Source organism: Nomascus leucogenys, chromosome 6, assembly GCF_006542625.1.
Source record: "Nomascus leucogenys isolate Asia chromosome 6, Asia_NLE_v1, whole genome shotgun sequence".
NCBI lineage: Eukaryota > Metazoa > Chordata > Mammalia > Primates > Hylobatidae > Nomascus > Nomascus leucogenys.
Genome location: NC_044386.1, coordinates 79231144 through 79253482, shown reverse-complemented (window position 1 = coordinate 79253482; position 22339 = coordinate 79231144). Strand labels below are relative to the sequence as shown.

The following is a 22339-nucleotide window of genomic DNA, read 5'->3' as shown; positions in this document are numbered from 1 at the left end:
GCTGACTGTAGCCGGTTATCTCTGCTTGCAAAGGAAGTGGAAGGTTCCGAGGGGCTTTCCGGCCCTAAGTCGACTTTGTTGCTTTATCCCATTTAAATCCACATTCTCTGCTAAAGAAAATAAACCAACACAGTAAAGCTTGCTGATAGCCACTCCATCTGTATTATGGCACACAATGATGGCTGGAAGTTAAAGGTTTGATGTATAGGTCTATTTTTTTGTTGCCAGTCCCTGCCCCTGAAGAAAGTATTAAAATTTCCAGATGAGTAACCAAACAATAAATAGATGAGACAGTTGCTGTGAATATCTGATTTTTTGCATAATAATGAGATATTGCTGGATAATGCACTCTGCCATCCCCAGTTTGTCTAAATTATCATTTTGATTGGTCAAATGCATAAGAAAGATATACCAATAAAGCCGTGTCAAGTGCTCCGTTGTAAATTGATGCCGGATGGAAGTTCTTTAGGGTTGAGGTGAGGTGGGGGCAGGGAGAACTGATTCTTCAGTAAGTAACTTTAGGTAGATGTTTTCTTCAGCCGATTCATAATCAAAGGCATCCGAAATTCTAGCTTCTCCAGGGCTGCATGCATAAACATGAAGTAGTTTGTGCCTTCTAAGGCCTTGTGTGTTGTTTTTGGAATTGAAAATAAGAACCAGATTTGGAACAGAAGGGTTGTTCTAGGACATCTGAGGTTTGTTTTGTGTGGAGAATTTTCCCCTTGATTTTGCATCCCTGAGACATAACATCAGAGTGTTGATAGAACTTTTGAATCAGAAAGACCATTCATTAGGAAACAGGATGTCAGTAAATCCAAATAGCTCTTTTTCCACCTTAAAAAAAAAATGGAAGAATTCTACAAGTTCCAAAGTGGGGTGAAAACTAAAATTTCCTGAAGCAGTTTGACTTGCAACTCTTCTTTCTTCTTAGTTATATAACACTTGGTTTAATGTGTTTGGTAATTCATCCTGGATTCTATTTTTCAAATTTTCCTACTGTCATGTTGAATGATCATTTTTATCCTTTGCTGTTATTTAAGTGTTCCATGGCCCTGCCTTGAGGTCAGGAGCTACATCTTGGCATGATTTGTGTGCCCTGCAGGACTCACATATAGTAGGTGCTCAAACAGGGCAAAGCCCTAGCACTCAGCAGTCTAGGATACTAAATAAGCTATCACTTTTTGAAACGTTTCAAAGCAATAACCACGTATAGAATTGTGTGGCATTTATTATAAATAAATATGGCAATCATTTATCAAGCACTAATCAGGAGCCAAACACCATGCAGACATTAGCTCCTTTACTACATACGTCTCAGCAAAGAGAAAAGTCTTACCCCCATTTTGCTGGGGGGGAAACTAAGACTTCAAAAGGCTCAGTAGTTGGGCCAGGGTGACACACCCAGTAAGTGAACTTGCACCTGTATGGCTCTAAGACTGCTCCTTTCACTAAGCCACACATCCTTTGCCATTGCCATTGTTAAACTTCTATTACTCCATCCTTTTTTTTTTTGTCTCGTGGATATCCCAGTCAATGCTGAGCTGACACCACCCCACCCCAAGCATTTGAATCTTTTGCAGTTTGGCATCTAAGTTGGCCCAGCCATGGCAGCTGGAAACTGGCATCCCCCAAAATCCCATACATCCAAGGGGCTATTGGCAAAGTGGAACTAAAAAAACCTCTTTCAAGTGACAAAGCTGAAGATTTCCTGGAAGTCACCTTTCTGATGCAGAAGGCTGCATGCTGTAGTAAATGGATACTCCAGTAAAAGTTTAAAAAGTAATAAAACTGGGAAAATTTCCCTCTGCCGCCCCAGCTGGAGTGCAGTGGTGTCATCTTGGCTGACTGCAACCCCCACCTCCCAAGTTCAAGTGATTCTCCTGCCTCAGCCTCCCGAGTAGCTGGGACTACAGGCATGTGCCACCACACCCAGCTAATTTTTTTGTATTTTTAGTAGAGATGGGGTTTCACTGTGTTGGTCAGGCTGGTCTCGAACTCCTGAGCTCAAATGATCTGCCTGCCTTGACCTCCCAAAGTGCTGGGATTACAGGTGTGAGCAACTGCACCCTGCAAAACTGGGAATTTTTTTGCTTAAAAATATATATATATACCTGTAAAGAAATCCCTAGATGCGTTGGAGAAATAAAATTTGAACTTATCTCAAAATCTGTAAAATATACAGTGTGGTGAGTTGGGTATTGAAGGGAGACACTAGAACCTCAAGAGAAGAATCTTGTTGGACAGATTTGTTGTGATTAATTTATCATTAATTAATGACATCTGAGGATTATGTGAGGAAAGGGATACGAAGTACAAACTAAACTAAAGTCTCTCCTGTGTTTGTGAAGTCACTATTGGAAATGACTAAAAGTGTCTAGGACACTAGTTATTCTGACAGATACAATTTACAGCGCATTGCTTTAAACTGCATGTGTTTGTGCACTGCTCTCCCTCCCCAACCCTGTTCCCTCTCCTCATCCAGTGAGTGGTTGTGGTTTTTTTTTTTTTTTTTTTTTTTTTTGAGAAGGAGTCTCACTCTGTTGCCAAGGCTGGAGGGCAGTGCTTCGATCTCGGCTCACTGCAACCTCCGCCTCCCAGGCTCAAGTGATTCTCCTGCCTCAGCCTCCCAAGTAACTGGGATTACAGGCGTGCACCACCATGCCTGCCTAATTTTTCATAGTTTTAGTAATGACGGGGTTTCACCATGTTGGCCTGGCTGGTTTTGAACTCCTGACCTCAGTGATTTGCCTGCATCGGCCTCCCAAAGTGCTAGGATTACAGGCATGGGCCACCACACCAGGCCCCAGTGAGTTATTTGAAGGCACAGATTGAGTAGTTTCCAGAGCCGAGCATAATATATGAGCAGGATAAGTGTAGGTAATTTTGGTATAATAAAAAATAGAAGATGGTGCTACCAGTGTAGGTCTCTCTGCCTCCTTGAGTTTGGCTGTTCTTTCAAAAATACCCTGTGCCTCAGCATGGCCGATGGAGCCACAAGCTACTGTTACCTAAAAGAGGAGAAAAGCCGAAGAGGAGAGGAGGATAGGTGTGGAAGAGAAAAAGAAGCTGGATGAACTGAAATGGATTTTGAGAATTGGCAGAAGCCCAAGATTGCAGCATATTGAAGAAAGCGATTTCTTTGAAGCCTGCTTTTCTCCGGAGCAGTAGTGGATGAATAAAGCTTCCTGTGTTGTGTGAAAATAACAATAATAATAATGATAATAATAATAATAATACTTGGGTTTTGTCCCTGGTTCCTGACACAGAGTTCCTAAAACGCTTGGAATTTACTGTCTTTTGTATGCTAATAAGGTGGCTCAGGGGATGGTGGGCAGGTTCTACAGCTTCTGGATGGGAGCTGATCACCAGAAAACCAAGTGATTATAAGGTTAGAAATTTCAGCCTCATCTCCTGACCTCTGGGGAAGGGAGAGGGGCTGGAGATCACATTCAGTCACCAATGATCAATGATTTGCCTACTGCCTCCATTAAAACCCCTAAATAACATTGTTGGGTGGCTTTCAGTTTGGTGAACTCGTGGATGCGCTGCAAAGGTGGCAGGTCCAAAGAAGGCACGAAAGCCCTGCACCCCCACACCCCCACCTCCAAATTACCTTGCCCTGTGCATTCTTTCTATTTGGCTGTCCTGAGCTGTATCCTTTGTAATAAACTGGGCAGTTGTTCTAGTGGATTACAGAATGGGGGCAAGGAGACTCTCAATTTGCAGTCAGCCGGTAAGAAGTGCAGGTAACCTGAGGACCTCATTTGTGGCTGGTGTCTGAAGTGGGGCAGTCTTGTGGGATTGAACGCTTGACATGTGGGTTCTACACTAACTATGAGTAGTGTTAGAGTTGGTGCAGGAAAATGTAAGAATTGGTTATGTCAGAGGCATTTGAACTGGAGTGACACCATCTTGAATAGGGGCTGGGTAAAATAAGGCTGAGACCTACTGGGGCTGCATTCCCAGTAGGTTAGGCATTCTTAGTCACATGAGACAGGAAGCTGGCAGGACTGGTATCACAAGATACAGGTTCTAAAGACCCTGCTGATAAAACAGGATGTGGTAATGAAGCTGGCCCAAGCCCGCCAAAGCCAAGATGATGATGAAAGTGACCTCTGGTCATCCTCACTGCTCATTACATGCTACTTATAATGTATCAGCATGCTGAAAGACACTCCCACCAGTGCCATGACAGTTACAAATGTCATGGCAGCTTTGGGAAGTTAACCTATATGGTCTAAAAAGAGGAGGAGCCGTTAGTTCTGGGAAATCCCTGCCCCTTTTCTGGAAAACTCATGAATAATCCACCCCTTGTTTAGCATATAATCAAGAAATAAGCATAAAAATAACCAATCAGCAGCCCTCAGTGCTGCTCTGCCTATGGAGTAGCCATTCTTTCATTTCTTTCTTAATAAACTTGCTTTCACTTTACTGTATGGACCCATCCCAAATTCTTTTTTGTGAGGGATCCAAGAACCCTCTCTTGGGGTCTGGATCAGGACTCATTTCCAGTAACAGTTGTGGTTGTTGTTCGGAAAAGACTAACATTTGGGGTCAGAAAAAAAAACCCACTTAACATTTTATGTATGAATGAATAAATCAAATAATCTTTGTTACCTGATGTGTTTTAGCCACATGTAGATGAAAACCCAATTCAAACTACGAGAGTAAAGGGCATTTACTTGTTCATGACACTTCATATGTCAAAGGCAGAACTTGATGTACATCAGGTAACATCCAAGAGAGTGACTCAATAATGTCCCAAGGACTGTTTCTTTTTCTCTCCACTCTTGCTTCTGCAGTGCCAGCTTCATCTTAGCAGTTTCTCTGGGGTTCCTACGAGGGCAGCCAGCCACTCCCATCCACTTCCCACTCAATTCTATCAGGAAAGAACGACTGACTTTGAAGGATTCTTGCCGCATTTCTTAGAGTCACTCTGATAGGATCAACTAAGGACCACATGCCTGTCTGACCAGTTACCGTGGCTGAGAATGGACTACTTGTCTTAATATAGGTTTCTTGGTAGAAGCAGCTTTCTTATTACTTCATGCACTCCCAAAGTGAAACTGTAGGTTTTAGAAAGGTGAGAATAGATGCTGGGAAGGCATCCAGCTAATCTTCATTCTACTTGGGATGTGCTTACTTAATCTAACAAGTAATGTGTTTCCTAAATTGATTCATTTGTTTATATACTACCATATTATGACATATTTTAATCAACCAATCCCTAGCAAATGTTATATTCAGGAGAAGTCAGGTCTTACCGTAAGCTAACTATGTAGTGTTTTACATATTGGCTTAAACCTATGGCGTGTTTCATAGCACTTTGTAAACTACACAGTCTGTAAAAATATGAGATGGTACTGTGAGCAACTAGAGAAATATAAGGATATACTCAGAGTTGTGACTAGCTTTTGCTTTCTGATCCAAGTTCTGTAACAGGCTATGAATAAATTTATTAACAGCTCCCACATTTACAATCAAATGGATTACTTGATAAAAATCTAGACTTCATCTTCGCTTTTTACCAGATTTGTAGCTCCAATAAATATAGGTTGGCTTATCACAGGCCAATTCATACTCCACATTTTTAGCTCAGATGTTGGCAAACTTTTTCCCTAAAGAGTCAGATAATAAATATTTTAGGCTTTGCAAGCCATGTGGTCTCTGGCACAACTTAACTCTGCTTTAGTAGCCCAAAACAGCCACAGAAAATATGTAAATTAACGAATGTGCCTATATTCTAATAAATATTTATGGTCACTGAAGTTTGAATGTCATATAATTTTCATGTTTTATTTCACTATTTTTTTCACTATTATTATTCCTTTGACTTATTTCAAGCATTTAGAAATGTAAAAACCAGGCCTGGCACAGTGGCTCACGCCTGTAATCCCAGTACTTTGGGAGGCCGAGGCAGGCAGATCACGAGGTCAGGAGACCGAGACCAGCCTGGCCAATGTGGTGAAACCCTGTCTCTACTAAAGATACAAAAAATTAGCTGGGCATGGTGGCACGTGCCTGTAATCTCAGCTACTCAGGAGGCTGAGGCAGGAGAATTGCTTGAACCCGGGAGGCAGAGGTTGCAGTGAGCCAAGATAGTGCCATTGTACTCCAGACTGGGAGACAGGGTGAGACTTCATCTCAAAATAAAATAAAAAACCATTCTTAGTACACAGGCTGTACAGCAAGCTGAATTTGGTTCATGGGCTGAAATTTGCCAACTCCTGTTTTAGCTCAATGCCACAAACCCATAAGGTTTATGGAGAGGAGATGGAAACGGTATTCCTGAACCAATAATTTGTGCATTCCCAAAGAAAAAATCTCACTCTACTTTGCATGTAGGTTCTATAAGTTCAGTCATTATTTTTTGTCCCTCTCACTCTACTTTTGAAATCAAGGGATGGTCCAAAATTTCTAGAATTCACATTTTTACTTAAAAAGATTTAAAGTTTTTGAGAAAACATGAGAGTGATTTCAGGTTATGGCTGGACACCTACAAGATTGGGCTACATCTTTGTTTGAGCTGGTGCAAGCTCAGCAGGTCCTCACCCAAACTCAACATTTTCTCCCAAAGCCACTTGCTCCCCACCATTGCTATTTTCCATCCATGGCATCTCATTTCTAGTTAACCAGGCTTGACATTTAGTGTTACTGTATAGTGAGCATTCCAAAGGCATCCTGCTCAGCCTCAGGAATTCTGTCCAGTGGACCTGCCTCTCTGGGTCCCAGGGATGGAACTTGACCCATATGTGGCCAATCAGAGAACTGTATCTCTTTAGCTATAGTGATGACCCAAAGAGAAAGAATCAGACTCCTCCGTGGGACTTTTGCTAGAACTATCAGGTTGAGTTGAGTTTCTGTTACTTGCAACCCAAGTAGTTCTGACTAAATGAATTGCCATTCAATTATTTTCATCCTTACCTCTCCCGCCCAGCACGTTTTCTCCCACTATCTAGTCAGTTACCATGTCCTCTGATTTGTGGGATATGTCTTCCAAAGTCACCTGTTTCCTTCAATTCTTAATTACTTCACCATTACCTCTTTCTATTTGTCATGTTAGCCTCGATGGTATCCTATTCAATAGGTACTTTTTGAAGGACATGCTGCTGTATGTTGCAATGGCAGTAGACTAAACTGGCAAGGGCACTGGATTTAGAGTCAGGCAGAATCTGGGTTTGAATCTCAGTCAGCCCCTCATCAGGAAATGTATTAGCTCCTTTAGGTATTAGTTTCTTCGTATGTGTAACAAGGGTAGCTTTTAGGGTTGATATGAGGATTAAAAAAGAATAACATATGAATCAGACCATATACATACACAGTGGGCATCTAAGAAATTAGAGTTCTTAGTACTGGGTGAAAGGAACTGTGAAAGCCCCAACTCTCATCCTTGAAAAACATTCAGGTGTCCTTCTCATGGGGCTTGCACCGTCTCCATCCATCTTCTCATTACTTCTTATCTTCCTGCTATGTGAGGCCATTTCTGTACACAGCCTCATTGCTCATAAATCTCCTAAGGCCTACACTGGCTCCACAGACTCTTCACTCTGGCCTCCAGAGCGTCCATCTGCTCTCTTCACCTGAAATTATCTCTATAGACATTATAAAAATTAGTCAGGGAAGAAGTGGGGAGAAATGAAAATATACCATGCTTGTAGCACATTCAACTTTAATCATTAGGTCAGCTTGCACTCTGACCTGCTTCCTCATAATTCTTTGCCTGCTGCCCTAGAATCACATAGACCCTCGATTATAGTTCTCCTTAACTGCTCTATAGATGATAACTTGAGCATTGCGAAATGTTAAGTTTTCCATTTGAGATATTCTTTCAGGTCCTGCATGTCAATGAAACTACTGATGTCAGCTGGTCTGAAGCACACCTAGAGAAGATGACTCACCAAAGAATGTGGTTTCTACATCCTGATAATTTTATCACTTACCCTGTCCAATCAACAAACCCAACTTTGCAGCCCCTTGCACTCCATGAGCCCCTTAAAAACTCAGCCCAGACCTCCTTGGGGAGATGGATTTGAGTGTCTCCTCTTACCCCTCTTATCTCCTTGCTTGGCCACCCTGAAAGTATTAAATTCTTTCTCTGCTACAACCCTTGCTGTCTCTGCATATTAGCCTGTTGCTACACAGCAGGCATATGAACCTGTTGGTCCTGTAACACACTCAGTCTGACCTCCCTCTGCTCTCAACCATCAGGTCTCTTTCTACCAAGTGGGAAAAGTCACTATCTGCCATATATGCCACCCAAAGTCCCTATGCTAGTAAACTTGAATTTGAAATATTTGTCTTCACCCAGTCCCGAACCCCAAATCCTCTCACGGCCTTCTGTTCCTCCTCTTTCTCTTCTTCCTTCTCAGAACTTTCAAAGAATCTATTCTTTCACTGAGGAGTGCTCTCCATGTGTGTCTTCTTTACTAGATGGTAAGTTCCTGGAAATCAGGATTTGTTGGGTATGTATTTGTAACTATGTCCCTGTTGCCAATTCCTAGCGCTGTAGAGCATCCATGTCCATTGTTCAGTAAGCATCAGTTGAGTAGACTTTTATGGTGCTGATGGATTAAGTGATCCAGGCTCATAAACACTCTATTAGTCAGGATTCAGTTGGGAAAACAGAACTAACACTAGATATTTTATTTTAAAATTTATTTACTTATATTTTTAAGAGACAGGGTCTCTTTGTTGCCCAAGCTAGAGTGCAGCAGCATGATCATAGCTCACTGTAGCCTCAAAGTCCTGGACTTCAAATGATTCTCCCACTTCAGCCTCCCTAGTAGCTGGGACTACTGGCATGCACTGCTGTGACCAGCTATTTTTATATTTGTAGAGAGGGAGATGGCCAGGCACAGTGGCTCATGCCTATAATCCCAGCATTTTGGGAGGCCAAGGCAGGCGGTACACCTGAGGTCAGGAGTTCGAGACCAGCCTGGCCAACATGGTGAAACCCTGTCTCTACTAAAAATACAACAATTAGTTGGGCATGGTGGTGGGCACCTGTAATCCCAGCTCCTTGGGAGGCTGAGGCAGAAGAATTGCTTGAGCCTGGGAGGCAGAGGTTGCAATGAGCTGAGATCACACCACTGCACTCCAGCCTGGGCGACAACAGGAAAATGCCTTCTAAAAAAAAAAAAAAAAATTCAGAACAGAATAGGGAGAAAGGGACAACAAGGACCCCAGTCTTTGCAACTGTATACATCTTTAAAGATGGAATGGGGGCTGTAATGACTCCAATGGCTAAGCTTGGCCACTGAAGTAATAGCCCCAGGACCTCCCATAGTGAGCGATCATGTGCAGTACAAGGTATAAACCCTTATTTGGCAAGTTCAGCCACCAAACCAGCATGAGACAAATGAGAAGCTTGGGTGAGCCTCACTAGCCTTATCCAGCCGAAACACATATACCAAAACACAGCGCTATTAGGGAAAGGTTGACAGACTTTCCAGACACATAGCAAACTGGCAGCCCATAACTCAAGTTGGGAGCATAAACTGTTTCTCAGGAGTCACTCAGAACTGAGACCAATGGTCAAAATGGAGGCTAGAGTTGGGACAGTAAACACAAAGACATACAACCTTCTTAAAATGCACACTTACAAAAACAGACAAATGCCAGCCTTTTGAGAGTTGCGTTGAAAAAGCTATGTGAGTGCCCAAGCATACTTTAGAAAGCACCACTAATGAAGGCTGAGCATTAAGAGAAAACACCAAATGTTGATTTCCTCAATATTTGGTTCCATCGACAACAGATGAAACTATATTTACTGAGTTAGTTACATCATCCTGATTCTTCCTTCTGTCCATTTTTCCTCTTTTTAAAATCACATCAAAAGTGCAAAAATGGGCCGGGCGCGGTGGCTTACACCTATAATCCCAGCACTTTGAGAGGCCGAGACAGGCGGATCACAAGTTCGGGAGTTCGAGACCATTCTGACTAACATGGTGAAACCCTGTCTCTACTAAAAATACAAAAATTAGCCAGATGTGGTGTTACACACCTGTAATCCCAGCTACTCAGGAGGCTGAGGCAGGAGAATCGCTTGAACCCAGGAAGCGGAGGTTGCAGTGAGCCAAGATCGTGCCACTGCACTCCAGCCTGGGTGACAGAGTGAGACTCCGTCTCAAAAAAAAAAAGTGCAAAAATGGTACTTTTTCCTCCTTCTGATTTATTTTATGATCTGATAGAGGCTGTCAGGGAAGAAAAGAGCACTCAGGTTGGTAATTTTCTTCTAACTATAAGAATGCATTCCTGCTTAGATTTCATGTGGCTGCCCTCAATTCTGGAAGATTTAAGTTAATCATGATGTATGGATCCAGGTTGGTTGGCTATACACTGAGGTCCATTTTCAAGGATGGGATGGAGATATTTCAATGTGACTTTTTTGGTACATGATCTGACTGAGATCAAAGTTCAAAAATTGCGTAAGCTAGAATACAGGACTATGTTTAGTTCTATAGAAGGTTTTCTTTCCCCCAAATACATTAAATAGAAGACAGTTTAGGAAGAAAATGCAGTTTAGTGAAAGTGTCTTTATATTAAAACAACATTTACTGAGAATCCATAGGGTGTAGATAATACTTATTAGCTGGGTAACCTTGGGCAAGTTAGTTAAATGCCCTGTGCCTCAATGTTCCCATCTGTACAATGGGCATAATAAAAAAGTGTGTATTTCATAAAGCTGTTATTGGGATAAAATGAGTAAATTTTTTTAAAGAACTTAGAACCGTAGGAATGATCAGCTCAGAGTATGGTGGCTCGTTGTTTGAAGACTATGGAAAAGTAGTTGTGAAAATATTACTTTGGTTTTATGATTTTTATCCCCAACAAAAAACATTGATCCCAGTTCAGGAGAATGATTTCAATCTCAGCGACTAGTTATAGCATGAGGTGTGGACCTCATGCTTATCCTTCTTTATTCTCTTCTATCTGTTCAAACTGACAAGCACTGATGGGTGCCAGTGTCATGCCTCACACACTGTGTAGCTACCTTATTATTTTTCAAGATGAAGTCTTGCTCTGTCACCCAGGCTGAGTGCAGTGGCACGATCTTGGCTGACTGCAACCTCCACCTCCTGGGTTCAAGCGATTCTCCTGCCTCACCCTCCCCAGTAGCTGGGATTACAGTCACACACCACCACACCCAGCTAATTTTTGTATTTTTAGTAGAGACGGGGTTTCATCATGTTGGCCAGGCTGGTCTCGAACTCTTGACCACGTGATCTGCCTACCTTGGCCTCCCAAAGTGCTGGGATTACAGGCGTGAGCCACTGTGCCCGGCTGAAGCCACCGTATTAAAAACAAATAAGGTCTCAAGAGCCCGGAGTGGGGAAGTCTGACACAAAAGTGTCACATGAGAAAGGTCAAAACAAAATGCTACAACAAGGAGACAAAGCCTGAAGTTCAGATTTCTTGCCTGCTTTTCCATCCCCTTCCCCTCAATCTCCCTTCTTGGGAATTAGTCATTTCAAAGCAGTCAAAGAAACAAATTGGTCAACATCTGTTCAGGGCCTGAACCCTTTGGACTCAAGGCAGTCTGTCTGGAAGACTATTTGTTTGCAATTTGGGGGAAGATACCAGAAACTTAAGAAATGATTCCAATTCAAGGTGGATCTCTTTCTCTTGAGATCTGGGGTTAACCAATGACCATTCCCTCTAGTCGCACAAACTGCCCAGTACACCCACTTCAGAAGGGTACAGCGGGCTATTCAGTATGAACTGCCTTAAAATCATGCGCACTCACATTATCAGATAAAGACTTCATTTTGCCAATTTCAATACCTTCATAATTTTTTATTGTTAGTTGCATTTTTGTGGCATCTGTGGTAGGACTGAAGTTTTCTGCTTTACTTTACTTTTAGAACCTGACTCTGGTATTTTTAAATCTTTGGGCTGCAGATAAGACAGTATATCAGAGGGATTCACAAGTAAGTAAAATAAAGGTATTGGTTTACCTGGAATCTCTCAGGACCTTTCTAACACTGACATTCAGTGCTTTCATGATTCTAAGTCAAGCTGATATTGCTCTGGGTTCCTGGGTGCAGGGTAAATAGCAATGGAAATATAAGAGCAAAAGCTGAAATCCTAAGTTAAATTACATTATTGAATTTGCAGGAAGCTGTTAAGGAATTCAGTATGTCAAAAGCTAATTTATTTTAGTAATTGGAACTAGTGTTTAGTTAGGTATAAAATATGTTCACTGCAACAAGTCTTTGTATTAGCAAAAATAAGCAAATGAAATGTAAAAGCGTTCTAAATGCCCAAACAAAAAGAATTCACTCAGTGGCATACTATACAACCTTTAAAATCAATGGTTATTAAAAGTATATAGCTAGATAGGAAAATGTCTATGATATGCTGGAGAAAAGCAAGACGTAAAAATGTATTATACTGAAATAACTATGGAAAATATTGAAAGAAGAAACAAATGATTTAAAAATATGCATAATGCAAACTATATAAAATATTTCTATAACAAAGTATTTTTACAGTACAAACTAAATTTCTAAATGAAATAGACTAGAACCAATTCTATATTTAGAAATCAATGTAAATCTCTCTCTAAACTGCACCATTTCTCATTGCAGTGAAATTCCAAGTAATTATTTTACATGATTTATTCAGCATCTGTCATTTTAAGAATTGGATAATGTTTGGCTACACAGCAAAGAATAATTAGCACTATAATTAATCAAATTGCTGTTTATATTTCTATGTCAAAGTTAATCATTTTCATTTTCTTGTTTTATGTGAAGGGTTCTCTTTTACTGAAGCCAATAACTTCCACAAGTAAACTTAAATGCATTTCACATGTTTTAATTTTACAAACTTATTATCACAGCAGAAACTTAATCTCAGTCAACACTCTCAATTACTGACACCTGGAGCAAACGCATAGCATTCTTACCTAAGCTAAACCAATAGGACTGTTTTCAGAACGCTCAATCATTCAGTAATCAATTTTTCTGTGTTAGGCACAGGAACTACTCTGTTAAGCATAATCTGGACTAATCTGATAGAAGATGTTATCCTTGCCTATTCTCCCTTATTCTCCCCTGCCCTTCCCCTGTTTACCAACACAAGAACACAAGAATGGGAACACAACTTTGCATCTTCTAGGCAGTCATAGAAATACTTGGTTCAGTCTGAAGAATCTATTCAATTTGGGAGGGTTGGGTCATCTTTGGCAGTTTTTCTCCAACATGAAATCAAGCTAAGAATCTTCAGACAAACCATTGTTTCAGCTTTTTTTTTTTTTTGTAGCTCACCTGGCACTCAGAGTGATGTGGAACTTGTCAATGATCATTTTATTGTTATACATAGACTTCTAGTCTATCAAATATATGTAAATAAATAAAATATGTGTTGATATTTCCAAGCAAGCCAGACATTTGCAGCTCTGGTTTCACTGTAGCAGGTTTAGTGGCAGGATTAGTAGCAGATTTAGTTCAGATGCTCAGAGTTTTCCTGTTATGTGAAACCATTCTTGGCTGTAATGTCTCTCCAAGGAGCTGCTCTAATTAATGCAAAACACTCTAGATATTACTTAACAAATACTAAGCTTCTTCTAAGCACAAAATTAAAATCCTTTGCTGAACAGTTTCTCTATATGCTGTCATGTGCTGGAATTACCAATATGTTGTATTTCATGAAGAAGAGAGAAATCTGTAGCAAAAGCAGAATTTGAAAACAATTATTTCTGCTAACCAACAACTCTTTCGGTACCGTATACTTAGTAAACCCAGTTAACAGGGAACACTCATGGAGAGAAATTAACTAAGTAAATAAAAATATACAGGCTGCAAAGCATGAATTAGAATCACAATGTCTCCATACAACAGATACTTAAAGAATGTGTTTTATCTCTGAGCTTAATCTGCTCTAATTAATGCTCCAAGAGTTTGTTCCTTCAAAAGACTGCAACTGATTTGACATCGGTTATTTGCAGACACAGGCAAAAGGAGGCTGCACCCAAAGAATGCTTTCTCCAAATATCCTTGAAGATACTCTAGAAGGACAATCTTCCAGGGAAGATTTTAGTTAGCCAACGACTATTTTTCATGGTTAATCTCTGATTAGTTTATCATTAGTTCCAGTGAGTTTGATAGCCTATGGTTATATGCAACCAACTATTTTTTCGACATCTTTTTTTTATACGTATATATATATCTGGAGGTCTGAGCCACTTCCCCTTCTCAGTCCTATTCCCAGTTCCAGGCACAATCCCAAGAATTAAATGAAGAATAGTGTCAAATATGACTTTATAATTCTTGAAGCTAACATGAAAAATGTTAAAGGTACCTGGAAATAATACCAGACAAAATTTAAAAACACAATAGAAAACCTCCAAATATATCCTCCTTTAGATCAGATCTCATTTTGATTTCAAGTTTGAGAAAAACTGGTTTATTCCTCTGCAATCACATCGTGAAAGCTGGTAAGCCTACTTCTTTATTTTTTCTTACACTGTCTCTAGAAATACCTCTAATAGTCACTGTAACCTTTCTACAATGTTGGCGGATAAAAGTCCACAAAGTTTACCAAAACAAAAACGTCAAGCATGGCAGGCAAAAGATAAAAGTATCCTCACAAGATTATCTCAATTACCCTGACACATGTGGCTTATTTTCCCCACTCCTGGGATGAAAAATGAAAATGTAAGAGAATTCTGACTTGGAAATTCTGACCAAAGAGTATCCTCTCTCCTGATTTTAACATAACCTGTTTAACTATCACAGTGCTCAGATAGGGTAGCTAGCAGAAAGTGGTGTGTGTGTGCGTGTGTGCATGTGTGCGCGAGCGTGTGCAAGACAGAGAAAAGAGATTAAGAGAGACAGACAGGACAGACATAACAGGTGAGGTTGCAAGCTCAGCTATCTATCCTGTTATGACACCAAAGACCAGATACATTAGTTGAAAGAAGAAAACTTGATGACCCGGATGTGATTCTGGTTTTTGAAAACAAGCACTTTATGCGATCCAAGCCTAGCAAAGAGGTAGATTTGGAGATGTGTAGATATAATGATGTTTATATTGACATAGGTAAAGATTTGTTTAAACTAAACTTCTTATCTCAGACCTGACTGTTGATCACCAAGAGTTCCTTGAGAATCCCAAGTCCCACATTGCCTGCCCCAACTCACTTTCTTCCCCTCCCCCATTTTTTGCCTGCCTCCACTCACTTTCTTCCCCTCCCCCATTTTTTTCAGAAGCCAGAGGATGCCTGCTGCATCTTGCACTGTAGTGCAAACAGATTCCCCCAAAGAGAGAGGAAGATAAAATGAATTTAAATTCCAAAGGGGTTCCAGTGCCGGTTTCCTAGTCCCCGAGTCAGCAATGTGTTTGTGAAAATTCAGCCTTTTTGTCTCCCAGTAAAAAGGAGCTAAATCTACATCGGTGGCCCAGTCTCGGATTGCTATTCTTTGCATTTTCTATTCGAGTGAATGAGAGTGAATGAAGTGGCCGGGACCCTTCATTTGATCTACTCAATTGCATAAAGTGACAGAATTCTAATATATTTGTTTAATGCTCTTCAATGGGCTTTCACTTTTTTTGATTGCAAATGAAGCATCCGTGGGCAAAGTTTCATACCCCTTTAACGTTGGGACATATTTCATAACTGAGGCCGTGGTTTGCAGTAATCTTGAGAGGAGTTTTAGACTCAAAAAGTGGAAAATAAAGAAACAGATGTGAAGTTATTGTAAATTCCTAGAGTGGGCTCTGGGGCTATTGTGCCTCCACGGCGGGCGGTCCAGGGGCTGTGCCTTTCATGCTGTAATTGAAACATATTAATTAGATAATTTGTTGTTAGTTTAAACGAAACAAATGCATCCCCTTTGAGGCTTCACAGCCGGTGGGTTGGGTGGTTTTTGTTTTGTTTTTGTTTGGGTGTCTCTGTGCATATGTGGCTTTTAGGAGAAAAAAATTAATTGACATTTATATTAAGAATTTAACAATAGATCCTGATCCTTTCTGTTTCTTACCTGAATACCTTTTATGAAGGGAATTTTCATTTGTAAAAGTATAAACCCGCTCCTCACCCCTACACTCTGCAACCCCCCAGATCCCCCAGTCTTGCATAAACGAATGTAAATCTTACTCTCTGTAGCACTGGCTTGGACTCTTCCTCCCTCCTACTTCCCACCTCATCCTTCTTGAGCACCTGGCCATATTTATGCTTGCAAGACCCTCAATGTTCTCATCTCTTTAAAGGAATTAAACTCACTACTATAGTATTTAGGCCATTTTGATGATCATTTACTAGCACCACTCCTCAGGCTTTTCAAAACCCCCAAATCAGGTAATAGAAACAGTGAGAATTTCTGTAGCTTCTCTCTTAAGAAAGTGCATGAAATTCATTCATTGTGTCAGCGCTTCCTCAAATCACAGAGAAGCCTGTTTAAAAACTCAGTCAAATGCAGAATCATGTAAAAAACCAAAAGTAACAGAATAGCCAAGTTTCCAAATACAAAACCCGAAATCTAAGAAATCAATACTACTTGAATTTACAAAATAGAAAATAATATGACTTATCTCAGTTCTCAGGACAAATCTCACACAGACACCTTCCCACTCCATGGTGTTGTCTCTTCCAGTTTTACTTTAAAGCTGTGTGTATTGACTTTGGACTTGAGCCAGGTGAAAAGATTTAAAATGACAAAGAGAGCCATTGAAGGTATCATAGTTATAAACTTCCTTATTTGTGGGGCACTTCAGCTAAACAGGGTGTAAGTCTCAAAGCTGGGGGGTGAGGCGGGGATGGAGTGGGGTGGAGGCATGTGTGTTTGGACTGCCTTTGGATTTCTGATCAAGGTCAAAATATCATCAATGGATTTTTTTTTACTTTACTCATTCAACTTTGTCTGAGAAAAGATGCCGGCATTTGTGAAAGGAGGGCTCACAATGCCCAAGTTATTTCATTCTTTGCAATACACCATGACGAACTTACCAGCTGAAAAGAGCATTTTCAAATACTGAGTTGAAATCTCTCCTTTGCTAAAAATCAGAAATAGGATCTGTGTCTTATTTACCTCTAGGTATTAAATGTGCATGTGTATACATCACTCATCTCTGAATTCTAGTGCCTATTATAAGAGGAACATTTATCTAAGCTGATGATTTATAAAATGTTTGAGGCCCATGTTAGTCCTTTATACTTCCTTCATCCCTAGCTGGAATTCAGTGTTACCAAATTCGATGAGATTAGCATATTCCAGAGATGGCCTTAATTTTCTTTTGCAGGAAATTGTGAAAACGTATTTAATTTTTAAAAAAATGTATATGATTTCTTGTTGAGAACAAAGTTTTAAGAGTTTCCTAGCCCAGGGTGGTTAAGTTTTCCAGGCTTTCTTTAGCTGATCTTGTTGATATAATTGTGAATTGGGCTTGATGAATGAGTTTAGTTGTCCCCTGTCTGACGAGCTTTAGTAGCTTCATGCATTTTAATCAGTCCAATGATTCATTTATTTTCCACTTTTTTTTTTTTTGGCTGTGTGTGTGATCCTTCTTTTTAAAAAATGGTCAGAACAGGATTAATTACCCTTTGCATTAATCCTAAGTTGTTTTTCAGGTAGTCCTCTAAATATATAATGGTTGCAGGTGCTAAGGATCCTCCTGTGAAGTACAGTGATTGTGGTTTCTATGTGGCTCTCTCTGTGTTGCACAAGAGTCTCTTGTTTAATCATTTTACACAGTAAAGTGTTAATCACCATTTAAGTTTCTCTTTGCCTTGTAACTTCATTAGGTGAATACACATCTCATTCTGGAAATATTGTGACCCTTTCAATAAAGTGTCAGTTAGCCTTGAGCCATAAATTCTTGGCAAATTTTAATTCTCTGCAAAAATATGAAGAAAAGCAAGTACTTAAAGTCAGGCATTTGAAGTAACTTCACTCATATCTTTAAAATAAGTGCATCAAGCATTATCTTCTCAGAGGAAGGAGTGAAAGAAATCTGTTCAGTTCAAAGTGAACAGGTATCTTGACATGAAGGTGAACCTTTAGGTAATTTCTATTAAAAAAATTTTAACAACTGTAATAATTTAAAGGAGCAAGGAACTGAATACTCACACTAAATAAGATGCATCAGAATATAAGCATTGAGTAAGCAAGTCTGTTTTTACTTTTTAAGTCTGCATATTTTCTACCTGATTTCTGCATACGCCTTATAAGTGCTATATATTTCATAAAATGTATATTTTAATATAGACAAAAATACATATAAAATACTTATTGTTTCAAAAACAGGTTTTCTTTCACCACTGCACCTATGCACCTGATCTTTAATAGAAATAGTCTGTTTCCTTTTTCCCTATACACAAATACCTTCAAAATTCTATCTGAATAATTTCTCCCACAATCTCCAAGTGCATAAGAGGAGGTTTGACTGTTTTCACAATATGATATGAAAAAGGCAAATTACTCAGTGTATTGCAGAAAGCATGCTTAGGGAAGCATTACATCCATCTTTTGCAAAATTATTTGTAGCAACTCTTCAAAAACACACAAAACTAAAATTTGAATTTACATATTTTAATGAGAAAATATTATTTGGACTAGGTCATAATTTAATGTAGACACCTTTTTTTTTAAAATCCTTTGTTTTAAAACAGGCATGCTGGGAACAAGAACATCAATATTTAAAATGCCATGCTAATTTTGTACAGGGAGGGAAAAGTGAAAGGTAAAAATTTTACAGCTCTGATGACACTACAACTTTTTTTTTTTTTAACTTAAGCAGGTCACACCAGAACAACAGTTCGTTTTCCAGCCAATTATCTAAGATTCTAAAGGAATACAGCAAACAAAAGTGCATTTTACACAGTGTATAATCATTCCTATTCACAAGTATTTACATCTCTTTGCAGCCCTTTAGCTTCTTGGAAATTTTCTGGTAGCAAACAGAAAGACTTGTCCGTGGGAGAGCTATCCGGTGACATCCCTTCATGTTACCAGTCAGCTTATCTAAGTTCTTCCCGGGTTGCCCTTGATGCTTTCTTGGTTTGGGCTTATTTCATTTTCTTTCCTTCTTTTTTTTTTTTTTCAACAATAAAATAAATAGGTAAAAAGGTCTCTAAGTCACCGGAAAGTTAACATCCCAATTAACTTTCCCATCCCCACTTCCCTCCCCTAAACCTGGCCAGAAATGAAGAGTAAACATTCACATTACAACAGGTACTTATAATGTGGGCTTTGCCCGTTCGTCCGCCTAGCAAGACAGATTCAAGTTCACTGTTTACATATTACTGGGCGCTTTGTAAACAATACAAGGTTACTTTTAGTTTTGTTTTGCTGTGTGAGGACGAGCGTCGCCTTCTCAGCTTGGCAGCCTCTTTTTTAACTCCCAGCGCCTGGAGCCTCTGGAAGGAAACAAAACCCCAAACAACAACAAAATCTCCGCAGAAGCCCAGGAGGCAGGGCCGCAACCCCGGGAAGCTGTGGTCGGCCCAGCCCCTGCCGGATGGGCGGAGGCGAGTGGGGTAGGAAGATTAGTGGCTCCTTTTTGCTGCAGATTTCCAAGACGTAAAGAGATCGGGCCCTCCCCTGCGCTGTTGCAGCCCTCGCGGGGAGGGGGTGTGGGGGGGAATCTGTTCCTGGAAACATCTGAGGCAGTTTCTCTAGTCTTGAAACTGCGCAGAGTTCGGGGCTCCGCCGATCTGGGCGGAGGGAAGACGCGCTTTTCTCAGCGAAGAGGGGGTGACAGGGTTTCCCTCGCCGGTCAAATAGGAAGGGGTTTCGGGGCCTCAGGGAGGGGATGGCTCGGCTCAGGTGGCCCCGGCCTTCCTTAACGTGGGGGCGAGGACAACTCCCACGCGCCTCCCGGCCCATCTGCAAGTTTGTGTTTTGTCTCCTGGGTCCAAAACAAAGTTCTCTTGGGGCAAGGCGGGTTGGCCGAAGGTAAAATGGACAAGTTAGGGTGGCGGTCCCAGGTTGGGGCCGGCAGGACTGGGAGCCAGGGAAGGCGAGTGAGGTGGTGGGGAGAAGAACGAGAGGGGGCGTCGGCTCCTGCGGGTCAGTGCACCGCCACCGAGTGCAAGGCGGAGGCCGGGCTGGTGAGCGTTTCGCTGGGGGTGGCGGGGCTGCTTTGGCTGGTGGCTGTTTGCGAGGACGTGGGGCTGAGCGAGGGCGGCGAGTTCGAGAGCAAGGTGGGGATGGGCGCTGGCAGCGCAGGCAGCGCGGGCACGGCGGCCGGCGTGGGTTTAATGGGCACGGGGATGGCGGGCAGCGTTTGGCCCGCCGCGTGGCACAGAGGCTTCAACGGCACGCCGTAGGCGCTGTAGTCGCCACTCGCCATGGAGATGGGGGTGGCCGAGTCGATCATGCCGGCGGAGCCATACACGTGTGGCCAGCCGGTGCCCAGCGAGCTGCCCATGGTAGTCAACTGGTTGGGGAGCGGGTAGGCAGCGGGCACCGGCTGCATGGCGGAGAAGGCCAGCCCCCCAGGCATCTTGTATTCCCGCGCGATGATGTTCTCGATGGCGAAGGGGTGCTTGAAGCCCGAGGGCTGCGCCACGCCGCCCAAGTTGTAGGCGGCGGCGGGCATCTGTGGCAGGTGCGTGCCCGAGGCCGCCAGCGCGCTGAGCCGCAGCTTGGCCTGCTGCTGCAGGTACTGCGCCGCGTCGGCTGGCTTGCTGGGCGCCAGGTGGTCGGACTTAAGCACCTTGAAGCGCTTGCGGCGCCGCAGGAAGCTGCCGTTCTCGAACATGTCCCCGCAGCTGGGGTGCAGCGCCCAGAAGCTGCCCTTTCCTGGCTGGTCCGGCCGCCGCGGGATCTTGATGAAGCAGTCGTTGAAGGAGAGGTTGTGGCGCAGACTGTTCTGCCAGCGCTGCGTGTTCTCCCTGTAGTAGGGGAAGCGGTCCATGATGAACTTGTAGATCTCGCTCAGCGGCAGCATCTTCTCGGGAGAGCTCTGGATGGCCATAGCGGTCAGGGAGATGTATGAGTAGGGCGGCTTCTGGTCGCTGTACGTGTTGCGGCCGGGCCGAGGCATCTTCTTCCTCGCCCTCTTCTTGCTCTGGGTCCGCGCGGGCCGGCGGACTGCTTGGATCTGGGAAGGGGGTGGTAATAAGGGAAGGTAGCATGGATGCACAGAGACACCGGCAGGGTCAGCCAGGCGGAGTAACAGACTTCGTGGGTCGGGGGTGGGGCCTGCGGCGCTCGATCAGCCGGCGCCCGCGCTCTTTCGCCAACAACTTTGCGGGCTTAGTGGGCGCGGGAGGGGAAGCCGGCGAACGGCGCGAGGATAGCCGGGAAGTAAGTTGGGACTGGGGCAAGAACAGGGGGCAGGGAGGGAACAGAGAGCTGCTCACCTTAAAGTTGCTTCAAGTTGCGCGTCCGCATCCGGGAGGGCGCCGCTGCGCGCCGCTTCTCTCTCGGCACGCACTCCGCGCACAGCGTCCGGGTCCGGTTGGACTCGGCGCGAACCTGGGCTCTTGATCTCAGCCCCGCAGCGTCCTGTGCCGCCCGGTCCGCGACGCTCCTGGAGCGTCCTGCGGGCGGCCGAGCTCGGCTGCGGAGTCCCGGCGCGGATGGTGGCAGCGACGTCTTAGGGCTCCGGAGGGCGCTGCTGTGGGCTCCGCGTCTCCGCTGAGCTAGGTGGCTGCCTCCATGTCCTCCCTCGAACCATCTGATAGTTTTAAGCGGTGACAGGAGCAGAAAAGACCCCTGTAGCGGCGCTTCATTAATGTGCCACTTCTTAGCTATCATATGACAATCGCCTTGGGAGGAGGAGGAAGAGGAGGGGGAGCGGGGGCTGCAGAGGGAGGGGACTGAGCGAGAAGGGAGAGCCCGGCCAGCTCTGGTTTCTTTCATACCTATTTACATGGACACCTTGGCCAATAGGAATCACTTCCAGCTCAAGACTGGGCGAGGGGGAAGAGCCTCGGCCACGGGCAGGCAGCTGGACGCGCCGGCCGCTGTGCGCCGTGTGAAGGTATGAGGAGGCGGCTGCCGCGGAGCAGGGAGCCAGGCGACCACTCACGTTCACAGATGGAGCAGCCGCGCAGATGATGTTTGACATGGAAATTGCTTGGCTGGGGTATTCTGTTTCCTCTGCGTTGTATCCGGTTTGTATCGTTAGGTAACTTTAGGCACGGCTTTCCCCTGAAGCCGACCCTTTTCCTGCGCTTAGCACTACCCGGGGTTGGTTGCATGGGTTATAATAATGAAAACACACCCTTGCCCCCCAGTCCCCCGAGAGTTAGGTCGAAATTTGACTTGACTTTCCTATGCAGCTGCTTCAGCTTTGTATAGTTAGGTGTGTAGCTTTGAAAAAGTGATGGGGTTTACAAATACTTTCAAAATGTGATTGGACATCCCCGTGTAAGAGCCCATTTTGA

At 42.9% G+C, this 22339-nt stretch overlaps 1 protein-coding gene across 1 annotated transcript; it reads right to left on the bottom strand.

Moving 5' to 3' along the window:
- Nucleotides 1-18517: 18517 nt before the first annotated feature.
- Nucleotides 18518-21721, bottom strand: FOXB1 (forkhead box B1). The gene is made up of 2 exons (XM_003267056.2): nucleotides 21311-21721; nucleotides 18518-21048 (listed from the first exon to the last, which is right to left on the bottom strand). The coding sequence occupies exon 2, from the start codon at nucleotides 20989-20991 to the stop codon at nucleotides 20014-20016; it is 978 nt and encodes a 325-aa protein (XP_003267104.1). The 5' UTR covers nucleotides 20992-21048; nucleotides 21311-21721; the 3' UTR covers nucleotides 18518-20013.
- Between the last annotated feature and the right edge of the window lie 618 nt (nucleotides 21722-22339).